The 21,919-nt window shown below is 47.2% G+C and overlaps 1 protein-coding gene across 2 annotated transcripts in view; it reads right to left on the bottom strand.

Moving 5' to 3' along the window:
• The window catches only part of LOC310884554 (uncharacterized protein), a 465,563-nt gene that overhangs the window by 101,276 nt on the left and 342,368 nt on the right, over positions 1 to 21,919 (bottom strand). The window contains exons 3-4 of one of the 2 annotated variants that reach the window (XM_083806497.1): positions 12,572 to 12,679; positions 3,872 to 5,442 (exon numbers count right to left, since the gene is read on the bottom strand). In XM_083806497.1, the coding sequence (XP_083662623.1) occupies positions 5,396 to 5,442; positions 12,572 to 12,679 (155 nt within the window). In that variant the 3' untranslated portion in view covers positions 3,872 to 5,395. Of the gene's footprint in view, positions 1 to 3,871; positions 5,443 to 12,571; positions 12,680 to 21,919 lie in introns of those variants that run through there. The other variant, XM_083806495.1, reaches the window with a different exon arrangement.

Below are 21,919 nucleotides of genomic sequence, written 5' to 3'. Positions count from 1 at the left end.
TGTGTGATGCAGATAAAACCTAGGTCCTTTTCCATCCAGAGGAAATCCCTAAGTAGAGATAAACCCTTGGGATGCTAATCTGAATCCCAGCTCAGATTTTAACAACAATTGTCCATCAGGGTAACAGGCCCAGCCCAGCCTCGCAGGGCAGCTTGCTGCAGGCTCGGCTTCTGCCTCTCCTCCTGCCAGGAAGCTCCCCCCAGCTCTGCTTCGAGGGCTTGTTCCTCATCCTAAGTTTATAAATGGATGTTGCCATTGAAACATCCTTCTTTCAGGATGCCTCAGCACTGAGTAGGCAGCATGGGCATCAGTCAGGGTGTGGGGGAGATCCGGGTGGGCGGCGCTGAGTCCATGCAAGCACCCAGTCTGGAGGGAGCAGCTGGAAGAGACAGGTTTCCTGTCCCAGGACCAGGGGGCTTCAGGATCTTGCTCTTCTGGGTAGTGGCTGCTTTGGGATTTCGTTGATGCAGATCCGTGTGTGTGAGGTCGATCTTCCTGCCGTGACTTTGCCAGCTCATGGCTTCTTGTGTTGTTGTCGGAGCGGGGCAAGCCCTGGGGAGGACAGGCGATGAAAGGCTGAGGGGAGAGCAGAGGGAGGTCACGGGGAGAAAAAGGCTCAAGGGATGCCAACAGCCCACAGGCTCCTTCTAAAAAGCTGTGGCTCTGACAGCGGAGCTTGTTGGAAGACCAGCCCCACCAGGACTGCATGGAGAGGAATGAGAAGCAGACAGAAACCTCTGACAAAGCAATGCTGGAGGAGTCCTGGGAGAACTGGCAGGGTTTCCAAAGGGCCTCGGCATTTGTCTGATTTTCTCCCACCTGCGATCGATGGCATTTTACTGCTGCCTCTGGCAGGAGCTGCAGCGCAGAGGGCGAAGGCAGAGCTCGTGCTGCTCGCAGCCCCTGAGCCGTGCTGCTCCCACCCCACGTCGTGCAGTGCCACATCCTTGGTGGCCACAGCCATCTCCCCTGGGGCTGCCAGCAGTGTGGTGCGCCTTCTGAAATGCTGTCCCTGGGCTGCACTGTCATGGTCCTTTACGCTGGGAAGCAACATCTGCATTGCTCTCCATTGCTGGATCAATACTTCTGCATGCAGAATGGGAGCTCAAATGCCCTCATTTACAGCACTGCCACTCCTCCCTTCCCACCTTGCCTGCTTTGGAAGATCATTTCCAGGCTAGGCACTGTTCACTAGACCTTTTTTTTATTTCCTCAAAATGCATTCACTGTCTTTTTGTGAGCATGCTACCTCCAGAATCCTTCCTTCAGCATCCCTGCAGCACCCCCTGTGCCTAGTGCTGGCATTTGGTATCAGCAGCAATGAAGCGGAACAAAGCAACCCCAAACTGTATTTGCTGTTCAAGATGGCTGCGGTGGGAGCGTGGCTCAACATACAGCCTCAGGAGGAGCATTTGGGTTGCTTAGCAGAAGCCTGGGGCTTGTGAATGTGAGCACAGCTGAACGTTAAGGTCATCAGAGAGGTGCGGCTCCTGTTCACCTCCTCCTGCTCTGAAGCCCTCAGCCTGAGACGAGGGTTTGCAGTCCTGAGACACACTTGACACCAAGCTGCCCCTTGCTGTCACTGCTGCCCTGAGAAATCATAAACTCTATGCACAGGGTTGGGTAGAGAGCAAAGCGTGTCAGCCCTGGTTTACAGGGGAGTGTGGGGGTCCTCAGCCTGGAACGTAACTCCGCATGGCTCCTTAGCATGTCGTGTGATTTCTCCTGAGCTTTTTGGAGAAGTCTGGTTTGAGGAATACCGGGAAACCAGGTATACTGAGATGTGCAGCTTCATCTGTGCTCTGTGGGTTGTCTTCTTTCTCTTCTAGGGCTGATCTAGCCCATGACAGTCCCATGACTGTGGTGCCGAGGTTTCTCAGTTCCTCCTGCTCCAGGGGAGATGTTCAGGACGCCCCATCCCGTGCCATGGGAAGACCTCCTACTGACTGCAGTGAGCCAAGGGTCAGGATAGGAGTTCAGCCCCCAGAAGACAGATTTCAGTTCAGCAGAGAGCACTTGGGTTTTCTGCGTTGTGAGCAGTTCATCTGGGCTTGCCTTGGAGGGCAGCAGGCAACTGCTATTGATGTCTGTTTAAAAAAGATATCAGCATCATTCAGAAAACTTAAGTTTCATTTAGCCTAGTTAAAACTACTCTCTGTTATGTTCTGCTGCAATCACTTAAAACAAAGGAGTTCATCAGGAGTTTAATTCTCCAGGTTGCTACATCACAGTGTCTGGGAATGGGAACAAGCCAGTAGGTTTTTGTTTAAACACCAAAAGAGTGTCAGAAAAGATTAAGCAATTGTTTTGTGAATTCCTACTGAGGAAAGAGCTCACGGATGCAAGTGTCAGCTGGGCTGATGCTGTTTGCTGCTACCACAAATGAACAGTGGCACCTCTTCGTGCCCTGAACTTGCCATAGTCACAAGCAAACTGCTACAGCTGTGATAGGGCATTCTCGTGTGCCGCCATGCTGCAGACTGTAAAACATAAAAGCAAGATGATTTGAGGGTAGTGCAGCTATAAGCATTATCCATGTTTTGGCTATTTTTCAGCTGCAACATGAGAGGATTCCCAAGGCTGCAGTAATCAGGTGGTGAGTAGTAGAGGTGGTAATGAACCACGACCACGGAGCTGACAGTCACTGGACCAGGGAAACTTCTACAACCAGTGTGAAATGTCCATGCTGGTGTAGAGCCAAGTGGTTGTTTCCACCACACAACACAGCAGACCCAGAGTATACACAAGTTTCTTTGCTGAACAAGCTTACCGCTTTCCTTCAGCTATCACAAAATGCAGATACCACCACTCATGCCTGTCTTCAATACCATGTGCTGCTGTGACCTTCCCATTTCCAAAAAGGAGATAACAGAACCAGAAAAGACACCAACAAAGGCTACAAGAATGATCTAAGATACAGATGTGTGGCTCCGCCACATCACAGGAAGGCTGCAGCACAGCCAGACCTGCAGTGCCACTGGGGCAGAGCCGAGGCATTTTTCAGTTTGTCACGTTGTATTCCATTCAGAGAACAACATGGGGAAATTTGGATTTTAATTTGTCATTTTACATGTAAATTAAATGTTGTGTGTCACAAGTGAATTCAGCCAGTATTTACAATAATGGAAATCTGCTGCTTGGATTTCTAAACAAAAATTCCCCACGTTGCTTGTGCTTCCCTGCATGAGTTGTTTCATTTCAGCTTTTCTATGTTCTCTTTTTGAGGCTGCCTAAAAGAGTTTGCGGGAAGAAAGAAGGACTGAGAAAAAAACCAACAATGAGAAATAATTGTTAGGATTATTCAGCAGGATGACTGGACGACATTTTGTCCACGTTCTTCGTGGGCAGAACTATTGCAGTGCTTAAAATTAAGCACATGCTTAAGTGTTTTGTTGACGTGAAGCCAGAATACTCTAACGTGTATCTGATTAGTCCCTTCTGACCTGGTCCAAAGCCCATTAGAGCGGTTAGAAAACTTCCTAATGCCTCAGTGTGATAAAGTGCCCCAAGCATCAGTAACGCACAGCTGAGATCGCTCGGTGCAACCACAGCCCCTCCCCAGCAAGCAGACTGATTGCATTCCGTCCCCTGGAAACCAGGAGACGAAAAGTTAAGTATGTTGACATTCTCTTTCAAGAGCAAAGGAACTGGAAAAATAAAGCAACCATCAGGAAATGATGCCTTTCAGGAACCTAGGAAGACAATATCCCTCCCTCGCTTTTCCTCTGTGTCTCAGGGTTTCATTATTATGACGTGGGCTACAAGCCACTTCGAAAGCTCGGCATATAAAGCTGCTGTGAATTACAATGCACGGAGATTGACTGGGTTGTAACCTGTAATGTATTACTTATTTTTTATTTTAATTGCAAGCAGTCTCTGAAACATTATAGAGCATATAGCGCTAGACACAGCAGAAGTAATTAAAATGAGAGGGCCACATGCAGTCGGCAGTAAAACACCAAATGTAGGCAGCTTAGGAAAAATGTCATTGATTCAGCATCAGAGAGGCCGGGAGCGAAAGAGGCGGGATTGCAATTGTCAGCAGCAGATCCCGCTCAGAACGCAGCAGCAAGTGCCACGACTGCTTAAGGCAGAGCGGGACGCGTTGCAGAGCTGCCAACGTCTCAGACAGGGACGGGGACGGGGACATCAGCTCCTCGAGCTGGCTTCAAGGAAAGAAGCCGAGCCAGAGCAGGCTGCTCCTCTCCCACCTCTGCGTGGAGAATCTGGGTCACGGTTTCTCCCGTAGGAAAAATGAAAGGCTTTCACACCGTATTAAAAATAGTAATAATTAACTAAGGGAGGTAGAAAAGAAATCCGTGGCTGTTCATCCGAGGTGGCTGTGAGGCCACACAGCTGCAAGCCAAGGCAAAGGAAGGCCAGAGCACCCATTTACGGGGAGCAGTGAGCCTTTGTTTGTTCGGCTTGCTTGCTCAGCGCCTCCTCCGGGACAGACCCGGTGTACAAACGACTCGAAAGCGCCTGCACTTCTGTACTCCTGCACACCCGAACTGGGTGTCACCCTGATTCATGTTAAATGGCATCCACTGTTGTGAATGTAATTGGCTACAGCAAAGGTTAATGATCATTTCTACCTTTAAATAGTTTATGAAGATGTTTGATGCCTTCTAACAAGGCAGCTATTGGAACTTGCTGCTTTCTCCACTGGCTTGCATATCATTGATCTTTTTTCTTGAAATGATTATCCCCAGGCAACCTATAAATCTCACTTACTCTGGCTCAAAAATGCTGGACAATATAATGAACTGTTATGAGGGCAAAGACAGTGGATGGGGTCACCTCTTATGAGCTAGCGGCGTATGTGCTCAGGCTGCATGCTGGTGCCTGCACGGCTTTACATGCGTCTCAGAGAGGGAAAGAAGGAAACAGAAACCTTAAAGCAGATTTTGTAATTAAAGAGCAGACATTAGTTCCCAGTAAATCACTGTATGACGGCTTTTCATACTGCTGCATATAACGGGCTTGGTAGCAATCTGGGGTATAACAACAAGTCCTTTTATTTATCTCGAAAAATCTCACCAAAGTATCTGCAAGGGCAATTCCTTCCATGTTACTTCACTTACAGTGAGCATCCTACAGGCCCTTATCAGAGCCTGAGAACTGGACTTGTACAAATTAAAAGCTATAAATGCCCAGAGTAGTAAAAACTCTCACCAAAGCCCGAAGTCACAGTGCAAAAAAACCTTGAGAATTTTACACTGTAGGGTTTTGGTGGTTACAAGAGTTTGATTAGCTTCTGCTTCCAGTCACTGACTATCTACATGTGGCTGAGGTTTTTTGCTGGGCAGAAAAGCAGAGTGCTCTCTGCAGTGCCACAACCTGCGGCGAGCCCTCTGCAGTGCTTCCGTGGCCATGCTGCATCCTCAGACCAACACTAGCGAAGGAGCAGCGCTGAAGAGCTCTTCTTCCTCCTGGCAACACCTGGCCGTGATATGACACAGTTAATCAGGAGCGATGTTTGTCCACACCATTATTTTTAATGGGTCCAAAAAGAAAAAATACTGTCAGTTCTTAAACCCCAGACAGTGAACACAAACATAAATCTCCCTAGGCAAACCAGGGTAAAGTCCTGATGCACTTTACAAGCTGTAAACTCTGCTTTTATTAGCCATTTATGGGCCACTTTTCACAACGCAGCTTTAATATTAAACAATAAAGCTCATGATACACTTACAAAGGAAAGCAGGCTCTAATTTACTCCTGAATTGGAAGTGTGGCATCTCCTGACTACATGAGATCAGAAGAAATAAGGTAATTCAGTTTAGGCTGCATATTTTTCATGCTTGGTGCCCCACATTGTGCATAATGTGCAGTAAGACAGAGAAGAAAAGGTTTGGAAGCCACTGGAAACCACTCTAATGAAATTTTGGAGAGCATTGAGCAGCCCTGTTACTCACATCAGTATGCACAGACTTCAAGAAAATACATCCTTACGGTTATTGGTATTTATCCTTTATAATCTGAGACATCAGACATCTCGTGTAAGATAAGGCCTGACTGCATGCAAAATGCATGCCGTTTATATGCAAAACAGGAGTAATTTCTTATTCTGAGCCCAGCGTCAGAATAGGAGAGGAAAGTACTGCTAATCCCAGCTACAAATGGAAAACAGGCTCAGGGGGTGAAGTGATTTGGCCAAGATTACACAGGGACTCAGCGACGGAACCAGAAACAGAGCAAACATCAGCATCACATCCCCACAAAGCCTGTGCAGAACACGTGCTGTCCCTTGGTGGTGCAGATGTGACGGTCGCTTGGTGCCTCTGAAGGATTTCAACAGCCAGCTCCAGGGTGGGGAGCACTGGACCTGGTCACGCGCCATCCAAATCACAACTGCCCAGGCTTTCTGGTGCAAGAGCGTGGATTTGTAATTCCACCGTGCCTGCCGTGAGCTGCTTTATCCCTTCACAGGCTCTGATCTGCTCAAGCATGGCTTCAAGAAGGCCAAAGCGAAACCCAGCTGCTCCGTTCCTTCATCTCAGCTGGCAGCCACAAGGCCATACATGCATTTGGCCGGTCTTCCAACCCAAACCACATCAGGCTGGGGAGCAAGGCTTAGGGTTTGTAAAAAAATTCCTAAACCAGATGGGCCAAGTCTCCCTGCATCTGGTGTTTGCTCAGTTAACCAAAGCAGAGGGACTGAGACTGGCAACTGCTGGAACAAAACCAAGCTCCAAAGCGAGCGTGCCTATCCCGCTGCTGCAGGGAGGTGTGTGCCAGGATTACCCCAAAACAAGGCGCAGCTTTCCGTGTGGACTGGGGCTGCTTCATCAGGAGGAGGGTAAGGCAGAGGTAGCACATGGGAGGTTTGATCTGTTGGGATGACTGCCCTACAGGGCACTCCCCACGGGGTCCTGCAAGCCCAAAGCCCGGGTCTGCAAAGCCCCGCACATGGGCAGGAGCTGCAGGAGCTGCAGTGCTCCCTCCTGCCACCCTGACCCCCTCTCCCTAAGCTGTTGCAGAGGGTTTCCTGGGTTTCTGACCCAAGTCACCCCGGAGGGCCAATGAGTTGATGCTTTATGTGGACCACGGCTGTGACCAGGTCAAGATCACAGTTTTGCTTGTGGACTCATTTAATACTATCACCTAATCACTCTAACACCAAATACTATGCAAACTCCAGTGATTTGGTAAGGAAACTTTTCTGCCAGAAAGCCTACAAAAATCTGGAAGGGAGGACACAAACCAGGCACGGCCCCAGCTTCCCGCGGCAACACTCGCACATCCAACAAGTGCTCATGTACCACCCTGCACAAGCTGCAGGAGCAGCAGTCAAGTATTAAGATGAGGGGAAATGGCCTCAAGTTGCACCAGGGGAGGTTTAGGTCAGATATTAGGGGAAATTTCTATACCAAAAGGGTATAGAGGAGGTAAGGTATAAGGGTATAAAATAAATAAATAAATATATATATATAAAATATATATATATAATATATATAATATATATATTATATACATATATAATATATAAAATATATAATATATATTATATAATATATATATATAATATAATTATATATATAATATATAATATATAATATATAATATATAATATATAATATATAATATATAAAAGGGTATAGAGAGGTAAGCTGTCCTGGAGGTCGTCAAGGAACGTGTAGGTGTAGAACTTAGCAGCATGGCTTAGTGGTGGACATGTCAGCACGAGGTTAAAGGTTGGACTAGATGGTCTTAGAGGTCTTTTCCTACCTGAATGATTCTATAATTCTAGTTGGGCTGAATTACAGTGCATATACCTGAGCCGCTTGTGCCCACGGTGCCTCTAACACCCTCCTACTTCCCACTTTGCTGGCCGTGCCCAGGCTGGGTTACCCACCTCACATGGAAAAGTCTCTTGATGCCTTAGTGCTTGTTTACCTTGAGCCCTCTGCAGACGTGATGCCTGATCCAAAGCCAGGCAGCTCGCATGAACCCATCCATCAGCTGAGCACCGCTCACCTTAACAGGAGCAGCGGGGTCTGCCAACACGCTGCCCGCAGTGCCTACCGCCGGCATTCCTCCCCGGACGCCTAAATGAGCACTCCAGAATCTTCAACACAATGCATTCATCTTAGTTTTTCCTGCTGGTTATTGGCTATAATCAAGCCTCAGGGGCTGTATCAGACCCGACAGCCACGCACACTGCAGTCCGTGGTGTGCCACACGCGGCTCCATCCCATTCGCGCGGTGCCACCGCAGCGTCACGGAGCTGTGACTGCACACCCGGGAGGTTTTTGAGTTGTCTTTGATGGCCAGAGAACACAGGCTGCTGTTTTCTCAACGGAGTGAGCGTGGCAAGCAGCTTGTTTTACATGGATTAAACAATTATTGACACTGTCACAGAAAAGGGCTTTTGGACTGCGTCTGCTACTAGAATAATAGAGTGAATGGATTTTTTTTCCCCCCCTGAGCTCTCAGAATTTTTAGTAAATGCTGGTTATTGAAGGGGCCTAGAAAAACACTGGATAAAAAAAAAAAAAAAAAGGATCGTGCAATTAAAAACTGCACCATTCCTAAGTGTAGCCACAGATCAGTGACTTGGGAAAGAGGAAACTTGCCATTTAAAGACAAACTGCTCCCATTTAGTTAAGCCTAGGAGCTCGAAGCAGCAATTGTCAACAAGAGAATAAGGAATATTACCCTTGAAAATAAATACAAATTTTAATTACAGTTGGCATTTTGGAGACTGGTGCTGAAGATCGTCATCAGATGGAAAATTGCCGTCATCTTTCTACCCTTGGGGACATGAACGCTGAGTGAAAACGACTGTAACTGTAAACCAGTCTCCAACCTGCCTTGATATTGGCATCACAGCTCACAAGAAAACCTTAAGCTGTCACATTTGGCTAACAAGACCCTGCTGGCTGAGCGAGGCAGGGGCTGCTGAGCTCTGCCAGCTATGAGCAGACAGGTCAGGGGGCAAGAGGCTCCCTCCAGCCCTGCTCCTGCTGTCCCTCGTCCCAGCAGAAACATCGGCAGAGCAGGGCCTGGGCTCCGAGCAGGGGCTGCTGCCCCAGGGCTGGGTCCTGTGGTGGGAGAGGGGAGCTGGAGCAGGGCCCCAGCCACAGGAAGGGGATGATGCTGCGGAGGGAAGGGGACGATGCCACGGAGCCACAGCCTGGCTCTGCCAAGCTCACCCTGGCCAAGCTGCTCAGAGATAGGAGGCTGCAGTCAGAGGCAGGAGGCTCACACTCCGCACTTCCCATCGTGGGGTGATAAGCTTTCAGTGAGGAGAAAGAAGCTGTTGTGATAGTCAAAATATCGGACCTGCTCTCTAGGGATGGTGCCTTCTGGGGACCTGCCTTCTACCACTAACACCAAGTTCTCCACCGATTCGTGGGGCCAGGGACTCACTTTTGCCTTGTGAGACTGCCTCTCAGTCCTGAAATAAGGACTCACATTCTGGTCTTCTCCGTCCCTGCTCTTTCCAGCAAGCTCAGAAGGGGGCTGTGCTGGGGAAAAAACGATCCCGAACCAGCATTTTGCAACGACAAAGCTGGAATTTCTATGAGCTGGTCTACAAAACTATCTGTTGCGCTAGGGACTGGAAAATATCCAATTTCTTCTCCGAAGAGCAGATAGGTTTGGAAGAGAAATTTTTTATTTAAAGGTAGAAGAAAGTGAAACAAAGCAGCAGCATCGCCCTTCATTTTTAAACTAACACAAAAGAAGTATGGGGCTTTGATATCGGTAATAGCGTAAGAGGAAGCGTGTGCTGTCAGTGAACCAACTCATCCTCCTGACCCACAAGACAGCTTGCCTGCTTTTTGGCTCTGTGTCTGGGCAGTGCACCTGAGATCTAACACAAAGCAACTGTCAGTTCGTTGCAACTTTGACTGGAAATCCCAGTGCCGAGGGGGAAATCTGCTGGGCTTTGATGTAGAGGTTTGGGTAGTGCCTGCGCCTTCCCATCTCAGAACATAGCCATTTGATGTATTGTTGAGGGAGGCAGTTGTTATCTTCTCAGAGAACATGCATGTACCTGGGTAAATCTATTCGCAACTGCCTTCTAAGATGGATAGCACAAGGGGTGTTTCTGAGGCATCAGTTTATCTGATACAGGGAACAAGGCTGGAGACAAATGTACAGACCTCCCAGATGTTGGTATTTCATGTCACCGAGGTCCTCCTCTGCTTTCTTCCAGGTCCGCTATGCCAGAGAGCAGGTTCCGTTCAGGTAAGCTGTCCTGGGGTTTCGTTTTCACCTAGCACATCAGGGGGGTAGGAGTCGGCCTCTCCTGGCTCAGGAACACAATCTGGCAGCAGCGGGTGCAGGATGCCTCCCTCCAGGACCCATGCACTGCCCGCCAGAAGGGACTGATCCTTTCCCAGACTGGGACAGACCTGTCCCCACTGCTGGTATCACAGCATGCTCCGAACTAGCCATTACAGGGTAAGGCTGGTTACTTTTCTGTCAGCATTAAATGGTGATAGGTTTTGCTCAGGCTTTGCCAGGTCCCACCTTTGCTGTGCAAGGGGAGCACCACACTTGACATTTTCTTCAGCATCTGCAGGAAGCTGAGCCTCTCTAAAGCTGTTCTGGGACACTGCAGTGAGCATCTTAGGAGAATTGGGGTATCCTGGCTGAGCAGTATGCAGCATGGCCACACCAGTATCGTGTGCTGGTGCCTTCCACACTGCTTCTGCATTCCTGGGCACGCAAGGGAGGCATCAGTAGCTGTTGCAATAACCTTTTATGGCTCTGCACTAAATGCCTAAGGGGACAAAACAAATCTTAGGGTATTTCTCTGTGACAGTGAAGGGTGCCACTATACCTGGTACTGGGATAATCAGCACAACTTTGCTGCTGGTCCTCTCGTCTTGGCTGCTGGGGCCCTAAACTAATCCTTTTACGCAGGATTGCTGTGAAGCTGTAATTCCCTGGGTCATCCCTTTATCTCTTTTGAATTACCCTGGCAAGTCTCTAATCTTTTACAATTTCCTTTTTTTATTTCCCAGGATTTGATTTGCTAAGATTCACCCCCAGAGCTCCCCATTAGCTGCGTTCGGCGCAAGGTTTTGCTAGGGTTTTCCTGCTGTTGTTCCTAGGAAGTTTTAGAAACACCTTTCTCTGTTCTGTAGCACTTCCGACATTTGTATCACACGTCTCTACCTTGCCATACCATCTTAGAACAACATATAAATGAATCTCTCCCTTTTCAAGAAGTTCAAATTCTTTCACAAATGCTGATAAACAGTTTATCCACACAGGTGTGTTTATGATGACATCCACTACACAAAAAGAAACCGAGCCACTGGGGAAGCGTGACACCCCCTTCTTGAAAACCTCCCAGCCATCACTTAGAAATGATCAAAATGTCCCTTCCCAGGAAATTAAATTATACAGCCACCCACGTCCATGATTTGAACAATTCCTCCTTGAAATGGACCTGGGCTGCTGTCCCTGGCATGCCAGCACACCTGGAAACTACCAGCTTAGCCCTGCCAGGAGCTAAGCACCTCTTACAAAGGTACAAAGAGAGCCAAGCATGTTTAACATCTTCCTGGATCAGCTTCATAATGTGTTTAAAACAATGGAAGAGGAAAGCATGTGTTCCTTTCAGCACAATCTGTGCCTTATAATCAAGCCTAAATGTTCGCAACCCGCTCGGATCCTAATGAGGAGAATGACTTAAATGGCAGAATGTTCTGCTCTTCCTACAGGTTTACAAAAATGAAATTAAACATAGGCTTTCTATTACAAAACAATATAGGCAAATTGAGGACCAATTATGCAAACCCATCAGAGAACCTGGTGAACTGTGGAGAATTTTGCATTTCTGAGGCGGAACGACTTTTTAGATGAAAAAACTACTACAAGAAATTGAGAACATCTGTGCCATCAAAGAAAGAATGCAGTGAATAATTGGACAATCATAGACAGGCAGCCATTTGAATATGAAGCTGTTTGTAATGTCGCAGTGGAAGGGAAATTACAGAACGCCAGCGTTACTTGGCTGTCAAACGCCTGTGCTTTTCCCTTTGTGCCTATTACAGCGTGTTGTGTGCTCACTTTACAAGAGTCTGCGGGGTCGACAGCAGGGTCTCTAGGGTTATCTGCTTCCATTATTTTGCACATCAGACACATAATGAAAAAGGAGCAGTCAGAGAGGTCCTTGAGCATTTATTTCCTCCAGCATCCAAGTTTAAGTACACCTTTAACCTCTCCCTGACAGACAGCCCAACCTGCAGCCATCCCCCAGACGGCTGACACGCAGCGCAGAGCAAATATTCCCTCTCAGCTGACAAACTCAAGTGACCCCTTGCCTTGAGCAATGATATTATCGTCGTTTCCAGCAGGCAAGTCCCATGCGGACACTCCTGCCACGCTGAGCCACCTCGCAGGCTCCCATCCCTTCTGCAGTAGCGAGCCACAGAAACCCTTCAGTGCTGCAGCAGCTCCCAGGGCGGATTGCACCGAAACACAGGCACAAGAGATCTGAGGAACACCTGAGGCCACAGTTCAGCTCTGTCTGCACCAGCCACCGTTATTTGTCCCCAGGAAACAGAGACCAAGCCCGGTATATGAGGTCTGCTCCAGGAGCACATACCTCTGCACCAGCTCCATGCTGCTCCCTGGCACCACCTCTGCTGCAAGGCACAAACTGCGCTGCCACGCGTCATGGAGCCGCCGTACCGGGGCAAGGATTTCAGGACCTCTTCCAGGACAAAAAGGGAAAATAAAAGTGATCAACTTAGTTGTGATTTCATGGCTAGTTGCACAGATATGCACATGTTACTTTGCACAGTCAGCCTAATAACCAGCTTTCAGAAGGACAGACAGCGTAATGAATGGGTTGTAAAACACGCTCATAAAAACATTATAGCATGTCTCAGAGCATTTGTTAGCTGTTTGTGATTTACTGGGGCCCCTGTTTTACATTTTCTTATAATTTGCACGTTTCCTATTAAAAATAAGTATTCAATGTGCATGCAATTTATTTTAATTTCCCTCCCCCCTCACAAGATAAAACTTTTACAGCCATGCAAGAATGGTGATATTGTAGTCACAAGGTTCATTATACAGTAATTAATACACGTTAAGTATCCTGTAAATATTATGTTATAATGGCTTTAAGTAAATACATACTGTATATTGGCAGTACCTATTAAGTCAGAGCCACTTAAAATGAAATGTGACTAATTAATCTGTTTAAAAAGTCTAATGTCAACTTGGATATTCTTTAAAAATTACAGTACAATGTTCCAAGAGTGAGCGGTGAGTCAGTTAGCATTTAATTACGGAACTTTGACATTAATGGTTACTTTCCTGGCTTATTTAAGTGGATTGGACACATGGGCCAGCATTGAAGGAAAGAGAAGGGTAGGAGGAAGGTTTCATTGTTACAAGAAGCTAAAAAGCCTGAATAATACACCCCATTATCATCACGGTGAATGGCTGCAAAGTAGCACGTGGGTTATTACTGAGGCACCTCGCTGCAAAAGGCCCAGCCTGCCAGCACCCGATAGCCTGCTCCACACGGACAATGCAGCGGCAGTACCGCTGCCTTCGGGAGGGACTGCGGGCACTCCGCTGGGTTTTTGTCCGTTTCAGGCATTATATCACTTTATTAAGGGATGGTGCCTGGCGCAGCCATGCCGTAACAGGAGTGGAGGCTTTGTTCTCCGCTCAGCTAGAGGCTCAGACGCTGCCTTTGTCCTGCACAATGTTTTCCTTTCCCTCCTGAAAGGCCGCCCCTCACGAGACTATCAGCCTTTTAACAATTTCAGTCACTCCCCCCCCCCATCCTAAATACACAGAGGCAAACATTCCCCCAAATCTTTCACTTTTTTTTCCCCAACAGGGAGCACAAATACAAGAGAAGGTGAAACATGCTGAATGAAGAGCTCAGAGGTCAGCTATGCTCTCACCTACATACTCAACAAGAACAGACGAGAGAAGGCAAAATCTTTTCCAGAGCTCCTTACGTGTATTCATTTTGCTGACAAGTCATCATCACAGGATGCAAATGTCTACTGAACATCCATCAGACTAGACTTACTCAGCCCCATATACATACCCAGTGGTGAATATCTCCAGTTTTATAGATGCCAAGACGTAACACAGCTCTGTTGACTGCAGCCTCGATCCTCACCGAGAGGTGGGGTGTCAACGCTTCACGCACCCAGTTAAGCCTGTTACAGAGCAAGTGAGCAGACACAGCTCTCCTAAGTCCCTTATAAATATCTGCAGCTCCAAATACGTCATTAATCTCCAAAGAGTAAATTCACTGAAACATAGCTAAGTTAACGGAGTTCCATCAGAAATGGAAGTAGTTTAAGAAGTTTGCCCTTCATTAATGGAAATTGTTAAGAAGTCATTCCTCTGGATACTCAGACAGTGCCAGAACCACAGACTGAAGAGGTCTTGGACTATTTCCACTTTTCCATGGTCACTTCCTTCAGGTTTTGCCATCAAGTAAAACGTGAACAAGCTTTCTTTGGAAGACGAATCTCTCTGAACATGTGTGGTTTGTTGCTTGAGATAACAGTTTTGGTAACGCATTTTCTGGGGTAACTGCATCCTTCAAGGTGATGGCAGGAACTGAGATCCTCCTTGGGCGGTTGGAGAAGCATGGCAGAGGCAGAACTCTGAATGCCATTTGAGATGATGAGGATAAATGATAAGAGCTCAAGAAAGAATAACAACATGCATGTAAACAGATAACTTTGGTCTAGAAGTTGTAGTCTGCCTAAACTACACTGAACTAGAAAAATAAGATATGTTTTGTTTAATAAAATAAGATATATTTTATTATATTCAAGAAAATAAGATATATTTTCTTTCCCATCCTCCCAAGGCCAGAAGCCACTGCCTGGTGTCCAGCAAATCACAGTAGTGTGAAACTCTCCTAACTTATTTCCATCTGGTGTAGCCCAAAGTGCCACTTGTACAGCTGGGTATCATCTGGTTGCACATCTTCCTGGGCAAGCCCTTCCCCCAGGCAATTACCCACCAAAAGAGATCACCTCGGGTGTGAAGCAGAGCCCCCAGCTTTCCAACTGCTCTCAGTGTGAAAGTGGCTGGGACAGCTCTGAAACCTGGGTCCTGTGTATCATGGGAGCTCCCGAAACCTCACATTTTATTTAATGCATCATCACTGACCTCAGAAATAGAGAGAAGAACAACATTTGGTTGCATGCTGGTGCATACAAGGGCATGGATTAATAGCACACTAAAGAGGCAGAGCTGGTGGCTGGAGGCGGGAGATTTGCATCCTATGATGGGATCTCCCATAGCTTTCTTCAAAGGTAAATCACTTAACAACCCTGTGCCTCAGTCTCCCTACTGCTAAATCACTGTAATGTTTGGATACCTCCTAAGATGTTGCTGGGCTTATCAAATTAACATTCACAAGGCATCCAGAGATAAAGCAGTTTTATAAATGTATTGCGTAGCTTGTAATCTTTTGATGTTGCCATGCAAAAGAGACATCACAGAGCACAGGAATACCCTGGGAGAACTCCGAGTCTGCTTTTCACTTCCAAGAGCTCTTTTCTTGCAGTGACCCCTCCTTTTAGCTGCATATTCACCTTGGCCTCTTGGGAGTGGGAGCGATGTGCAGCATCCCTGCTACAAGCCTCCATGAGCCATGTAAACCTGCTGTTATGACCAGAGAGAAGTAACCAGCACTATTATTTGTATCATTTGCTGAGGTTTGTAACCTAGAATTAATTTTCAAATTGAGTCCAAACGCTGCCTATTTCACACACATCTGGGTAGCAGACAAGAGCCCTTTTAGCAACAGAAGCAAACAGAGCTACAATCAAGCAGCTCAAGGCACAACCCTCTAATAGTTCAGTAATCAGTAATAATCAACCCTTCTCTTTATGTTCAGGGAGACCTAATAGAACCCAGCTACTCTACAGTGAATACATTTTCATTTATAAGACTAAATGCAAGCATACGTTATCTACTTAATTAAAATCTAAATTCTCTAACCAACCATTTGTTGTTTCTCCTGGGTGCACGTTACATACATTACTGGTGTTTTCCTGAAATCCATTGCTAATGGATTAAAATAACTTGATGAAATGTTTCATTTGCTGCACACAGTTATGAAAGAACACAAAATACTCTGATGCTGCACATGTAGTGAACTCCTTTCCATCATTATTCCAGGAGAGCAGCTCCTACATCCCTGTGCCAGGACCCCAATCCTTCTCCTAGGTTCCTCTTGTCTTTGGTGGCAGAGAAAACCTGACTCTCCCAAACACTTGAGTGTGCTCAGACTGCAGACGCATCTTCTAAGCTTTTAGTCAGCAAAGGCTTCAGGTAAACCTCCACAGTACAAGCACAATGGGGTCACAAAATCATAGGAGCCAACAAGGTCTGAGCGGAAATGATTACCTACACAAAGGCAGGGATGTGAGATCCTGAAGAACACATCTAGTCTCAGTTCTGACACTGCAAGGGGTCCCAACCACCTGCAGGGGCTTGATGGATGTGACATCCTAGAGAGACCTGCATCCTTGGAAGTAATAGCTGGGAGCCAGGCAGGACGTCTCGAATGGCACCAAGTCTACAGGCAACAGCAGTGCTGCCCACTGGTCAACCCTCCGGAGAGGGGGAGACTGAGCGTGGCAGTCCTCTCCACATCTGCCTGGCCTAGGGGAGAAAAAACAGTAGGAACTGATCATCTGCCACAGCCTGGCTAGGAAGGATGACTCCTGTCACAAGAAGTGCTTTCTCTGACTCCACGCTGTTTTTAAAGTCTTTCTGGACAGGACTGCATGGTCATGCAGAGTTCAGTTTGTGTGGTTTTGGCACTGGTGACCACTGACCAACACATCACCCTTGGGATCCAGGCTGGCCGTGTCTGCATTCCCACAGCCAAAAGAGGAATCCCTCAATACTTAGGGAGTAGATCTTCCCAGAAAGCTGGAACATCTCCTGTAAGGATCTGAAGGTCCTTGCTCCACTGGTGATGAAACATTTGTTTCCTTGCTCAGAAAACGGACATTTCCAGCATTGCAACTTACGAACATCTTCAGAGGGTCACAACCTTTACCACTGGTGCTAAACCTGGTTCATTTTCTGGCTCTCCGAGATTACTTTTTTTTGGTCCTGCATCTCCTCTGCATAGGTGTCAAATACCATTCACGTAGTTTGAGCGTCACAAAGAATCTCCTCCAGAGGAAAGCAAGCAGGCAGGGAGGGGCTGAAGCGAGTTCAGAGCTGCAGGTGAGGCAGTGCCAAATGGAGACTGATAGCTGCTGCTCTCAAATGGAAGAAACCTAACAGCTTCACGTCGTTGCTGCAAACCACAATATTTGTAGAGATGCCACCCGGAATGCTGCTTTGCTTCCAGCAGACAAGAAGTAAAAGGGCACCTCCTTCAAGCCATTCAGTCTACTCTGCATTATAATTAAAAACAATTTCTGTCCTCAATAGGGTTTTGACTCAGGTAACCCATTACCCCCAAGAGCCAGTTGTGAGATGAAACTGCAAATGCAAATTAATGCCAGCTCTGCCTTGACAATAACGGTTCTTTTTTTCTCCTTTCTACCCATTCTGCTATCTTCCATTTTTGGAAATTTTCATCCCTGTGAGATAAAGTGGGTGTCCAGAGCAGATTTGCTAGGGGACAGAGATGGTTTTGTGATCCTTTTCTTGTGAGATGCTCTTCCATGCTCCCTCGTCGCAAAACTGGCAGGTCAGGCAGTCCCAGTGCAGTGCCAGAGCTTCCTGAGAAACGCACAGGGACCTGCCTCCCCAGCTGCAGCCCCACACCAGGGGTGTTTCCCTTTGCTGTGGTTACAGGCAGGAATTCCCTTGGCTGCCTGAGCACACTCTTAGCACAACAGACAATTGTTCTGGGTATAAATGTAACAAGAGTAGGAGCATTTACATCCCCTCTGCAAGGAAACCAAAACTTTCCAACAACAGGGAGACTGTTCTGACTTCACCTGTATTTGTTGACACGGTTTGCCCTTTAACTAGCCATTTTATTTTATCATGTCATTATATTAGAATTGTTTTGCACACACTTTGTGATTCCTGGCTGTATATCCAATCTGAGGCTGCCTCAAACCATGCACAGCCAAAGGACGCCTGCTATTCTTCGCCAAGAAAGAGCACTAAATACAAGAACTGAAAAGCTTTGCCTCTGTTCCTCTCTTAGACAATACGTGAGCACAATAACAGTGTGGAGTAACATAAGTTTTTGGATTTGGTTTAAAAGGGCAGAAGCGTGCGCACAGCGATGCTGCATTGATCAAACACAGCTTACCCACACGCTCACATCAAAAGGAGAGCAGGAGTCCTCTGTGTTTCCCATCAAACACACAAAAGGCCAGACAGGTAAAACTGACCAAATAATTGTTAAAAACTGGAAGTAAGCCAGAAACCCTGACCCCAGGGGACGTCTGAAACGCAGAGCCAGTTGCTGCTGCTGGTCCCTGCTGGTGTCATAACAAAAAGCCAAAGTTGTTATTTATTGCCCTTTATTCCTGTAGCATTTGATGTCTTTAATGCAGCCTGCACACAGGAGAGTGATGAAGTGCTCTTACTTCCATTTCACATATGAGGAGAAGAGAGACATAGCCTCATGTTCTCAAAAGGCACTTGAGCACCTAACGCCCTTGGAAATCAGTTGCAGAGGAGCTCTGAAATACCTATGAAAGACACACACACCTGAGGGCCTTGGTCAGACTTCCTAATGCTGTGAGTTGCATACTGACACCAGACCGAGAGCCCCGAGACGTGACAAAGGAAGGCCTCAGTGAGCAGGGGTGTGATGGCAGCTGGGCCTGCCCAGAGGACAAGATGGCCCAGCACCATCCTGCTGTCAGCCACAACACAGCACAGACCTGGGAGCTGCACTTAAATGCCCAAATCACAGTCCCTACAGCCTAAATCATGGCACGCTACAGCTCAAACAAAAGCTCCCAAGCCAGAACTGTGATGATGGCTCTCATCTATGTCTCTGCACCACTGCAGATCTGTCATAACTAGCCGTGAATTACTCCTGTTTTACAGCAAGTGGAAGTATTTTGAGGATCCTCTGCCTCCTACATGAAAATCCTAGCTCTGCTCCTGTCTTGTTCCACGGCCTTCAGCAAATTATTCTTAATCTTCCTGTGTCCCCGTCTGGAAGAGTCAGCTAGTGGTGCTCGCCTCAGATTTGATGGATTAACTTGTTACTAATTCCACTGTGTTCGACAAGTACTGAGTATCTCTTCCTAATCAGCAGAAACTTATTAATTCTCATTATGAGTGCTTCTCATGTCCTTTCAGATAAACCTCACTGGGAGATACAATAGTTCTCCAGAACAGAGGTGCAGTCCCTTGGAAAATCAGCAGGAAAAAAACCAATCAGCCTACTTCCTTGCAAAAATAACTGCATATCATTATGGGAATTTGCCCCACGTTAGATTTCCAGAGGAATTTTCCACACTTTCAACTCAATATTAAGGGTTTTTCCCACAGAGATATGGCCTCTTTAACCCAAATTTTCTGGTAATGGGACAGGAAATGTGTTTTTTTCGTGGCAGAGAATGGAGCTGGTTGCTCTGCGGTTGGCAGCCCGCACCCTGGAGGCTCTTTACTTCGTTCCCTGCACATGGAGTTGATGCCAGCCTTCCCAGGGGGCTGGCAGATCCCAACACCAGCATTCCTCATCGCTCCGCTCCCTCCCAGGTCCAAGTGCCAGGAAGGCCCCACGCTGCCCCTCAGGAACCTTCACTGCACAGCAAGGGCGCTGCTTGCACTTGTACCATGGGAAGCCCCCATTTGTGAAGGCTCCTCATCATGGCTCCCAAACACCCCACACGTAAGGCCAAATGAACACAGTGATCGTAGGATTGAAGACAAACACCCAAATGAACCTGAACTGAGTTGCAACAGATCCTGCAGGATGCGGACACGGACACCACGGGACGGCAGGTGGTGACACCAGCTGTATGGGGAGCTCCCATACCATCCCAGAGCAAGGCTGGTGTTATGCTAGAGGATACTACACCCAGAGACGTGTTATCCTCTAGGGAATATCGGTTTGTTGCTTCTCTGTGCCTCCTTTGGCAAGAATAGGAGCAAGGTGCTTTTCTGGTCATTTAAAACAGTTTTTAATTTAATTTTATTTATTTTACATGGCTGACATTTTAACCTTGACTATTAGCTACTTGGAACAGATATCATCTATTGCTATGCATATTCATGATAGCCACAATCTCTGCTGACACAGTCACCTTCAGAGCTACAAGGATGAATTACCACAACCTGCAATAACGTCGGGCTCCCACCTTCTGCCTGCTGAGGCAACAGAACAAATTCAAAGCCAACAGGGCGCTCTTCCACACTAGTGATGGGGTTTGCCTTCTGACTCTCAAACAAACATAAAAGAAAAACCCTCATGCATTTCTTTTGATCTTCTGGAGGAAAAATAAACTGAAAGTTGAATTTTCAGTAAAACAGTGTTCATTCTGAAGAATGATGTAAATCTTTAGCCCCTCAAAAAAGTATTTATAGAAAAAAAAATCTATTAGTTTCCCTTAAATTCCTTATGCAAATTTAGCTATCAAATTCAGAATTCATCTAGACTCTATCTATAGGCAAAACTCTCCTTCTGCTTGCAGCTACTACTGAAAGTGCATTTTGATTTGGAAGCCTTCATTTGGCTCTAAGCTCTTGGGCGAGCAGGAAAGCCATGTCTCAAATGAAAGAACCACCCAAACCCCTAATGCCTTAAGAGCAAAATCTAACAACAAACCTCCAGAGCATATCACACATCAGGATGTTTCAGAAATGGCTTCTTGAAAGAAAGGTAACTTAGCTTAGCGAATAATTCATAAATCCATACAGCTGGCATGGACAAGACTGAAGGGAGGCTCCTGAAGACAACAAAGGTCTCTTGCTCCTGCATGCCCATTTCACTTGGGCCAAAAGAAAGGCTATAAGAAAGTGATCTGAGACATCTCCTGGAACAACACGTCACTGCTCAGGACATACGGGGGAACCAGCCACGTGGATTTGGAGCAGTCAGAAGATAGCAGCTCTGGCCCATGGAGCTTCTTGCAGCCTTCCTTGTCCCTCACCCCACACCTGATGCACACACTTCTACATAAGATTACGTATCTGGGTATGCCCCATTATCCTTCCCTGACCCTTTTTGTTCTGCCACCCCACAACTGCCCCGTGCATGCCCTCCCCCTCAGCAGTTCCCCTTCTCCAAGTGCAAGGACCCAGCAGGTCACGGAGGAGGCCAGAGGGTCTCTCCCGTGCCGCACATCAAATCCCGCCATTTCCTTGCCAGCAAGCAGATGTTCCCTCCCCAGACAGCACGCGACAAAACTAAGAACTCCTTTCAGATGCTTTCCTATCAACCCAGCCGCCGGTGGGCAGGAGGTGATCCCAGCATGGGGAGATGCCAGCCCTTGCTCCTCCAGGCTGAGCAGAGCGCTGCTATTTTAAAAACTGCCTAGAGGTGGAGTCTCCCTGAAAAGCAAACCATTTTCGAACCTCCTTCCTGTGCCTGGGTGGGCTATTTTCAGTCGCAGGCTCACTGCGGCAGCAGTATTTTGCTTGCAACCCAATACACCGAAATGTTAATAGGGTGTCTGAAGAGACATTTTAGTTGTGAGCAGCATGTTGTCTTTCCTAGCTGAAAGCACACCAGGGCACCCATAAAAGTAATATAATCTCAGGAGCAGAAGGAGCGCTGCTGGAAGGATCGGTTAGGGCCGGGCAGATTTGTGCTGTATTTTCTTAGGAAAAGTCCCCAGGATGACGGTGCAAGAACTACCGAGCTGGCTGCTGGGCTCAGCCCAGCTCTCACCTGGATCTCCTGGGTCTCCTCCGCTCTCCCAGGCACTTCTCGGATTCTGCTCAGCACCACCTAAGACCCGGGAGGCTGCGTCCAGCCTGATTATTATTATGTCTACCATTTTAACCATATGTC

The sequence above is a fragment of the Anser anser genome (genome assembly GCF_964211835.1).
Source record: "Anser anser genome assembly, chromosome: 20".
Lineage (NCBI taxonomy): Eukaryota > Metazoa > Chordata > Aves > Anseriformes > Anatidae > Anser > Anser anser.
The sequence above is the reverse complement of the archived record's forward strand: the minus strand, read 5'-3'. Positions and strand labels throughout refer to the sequence as shown.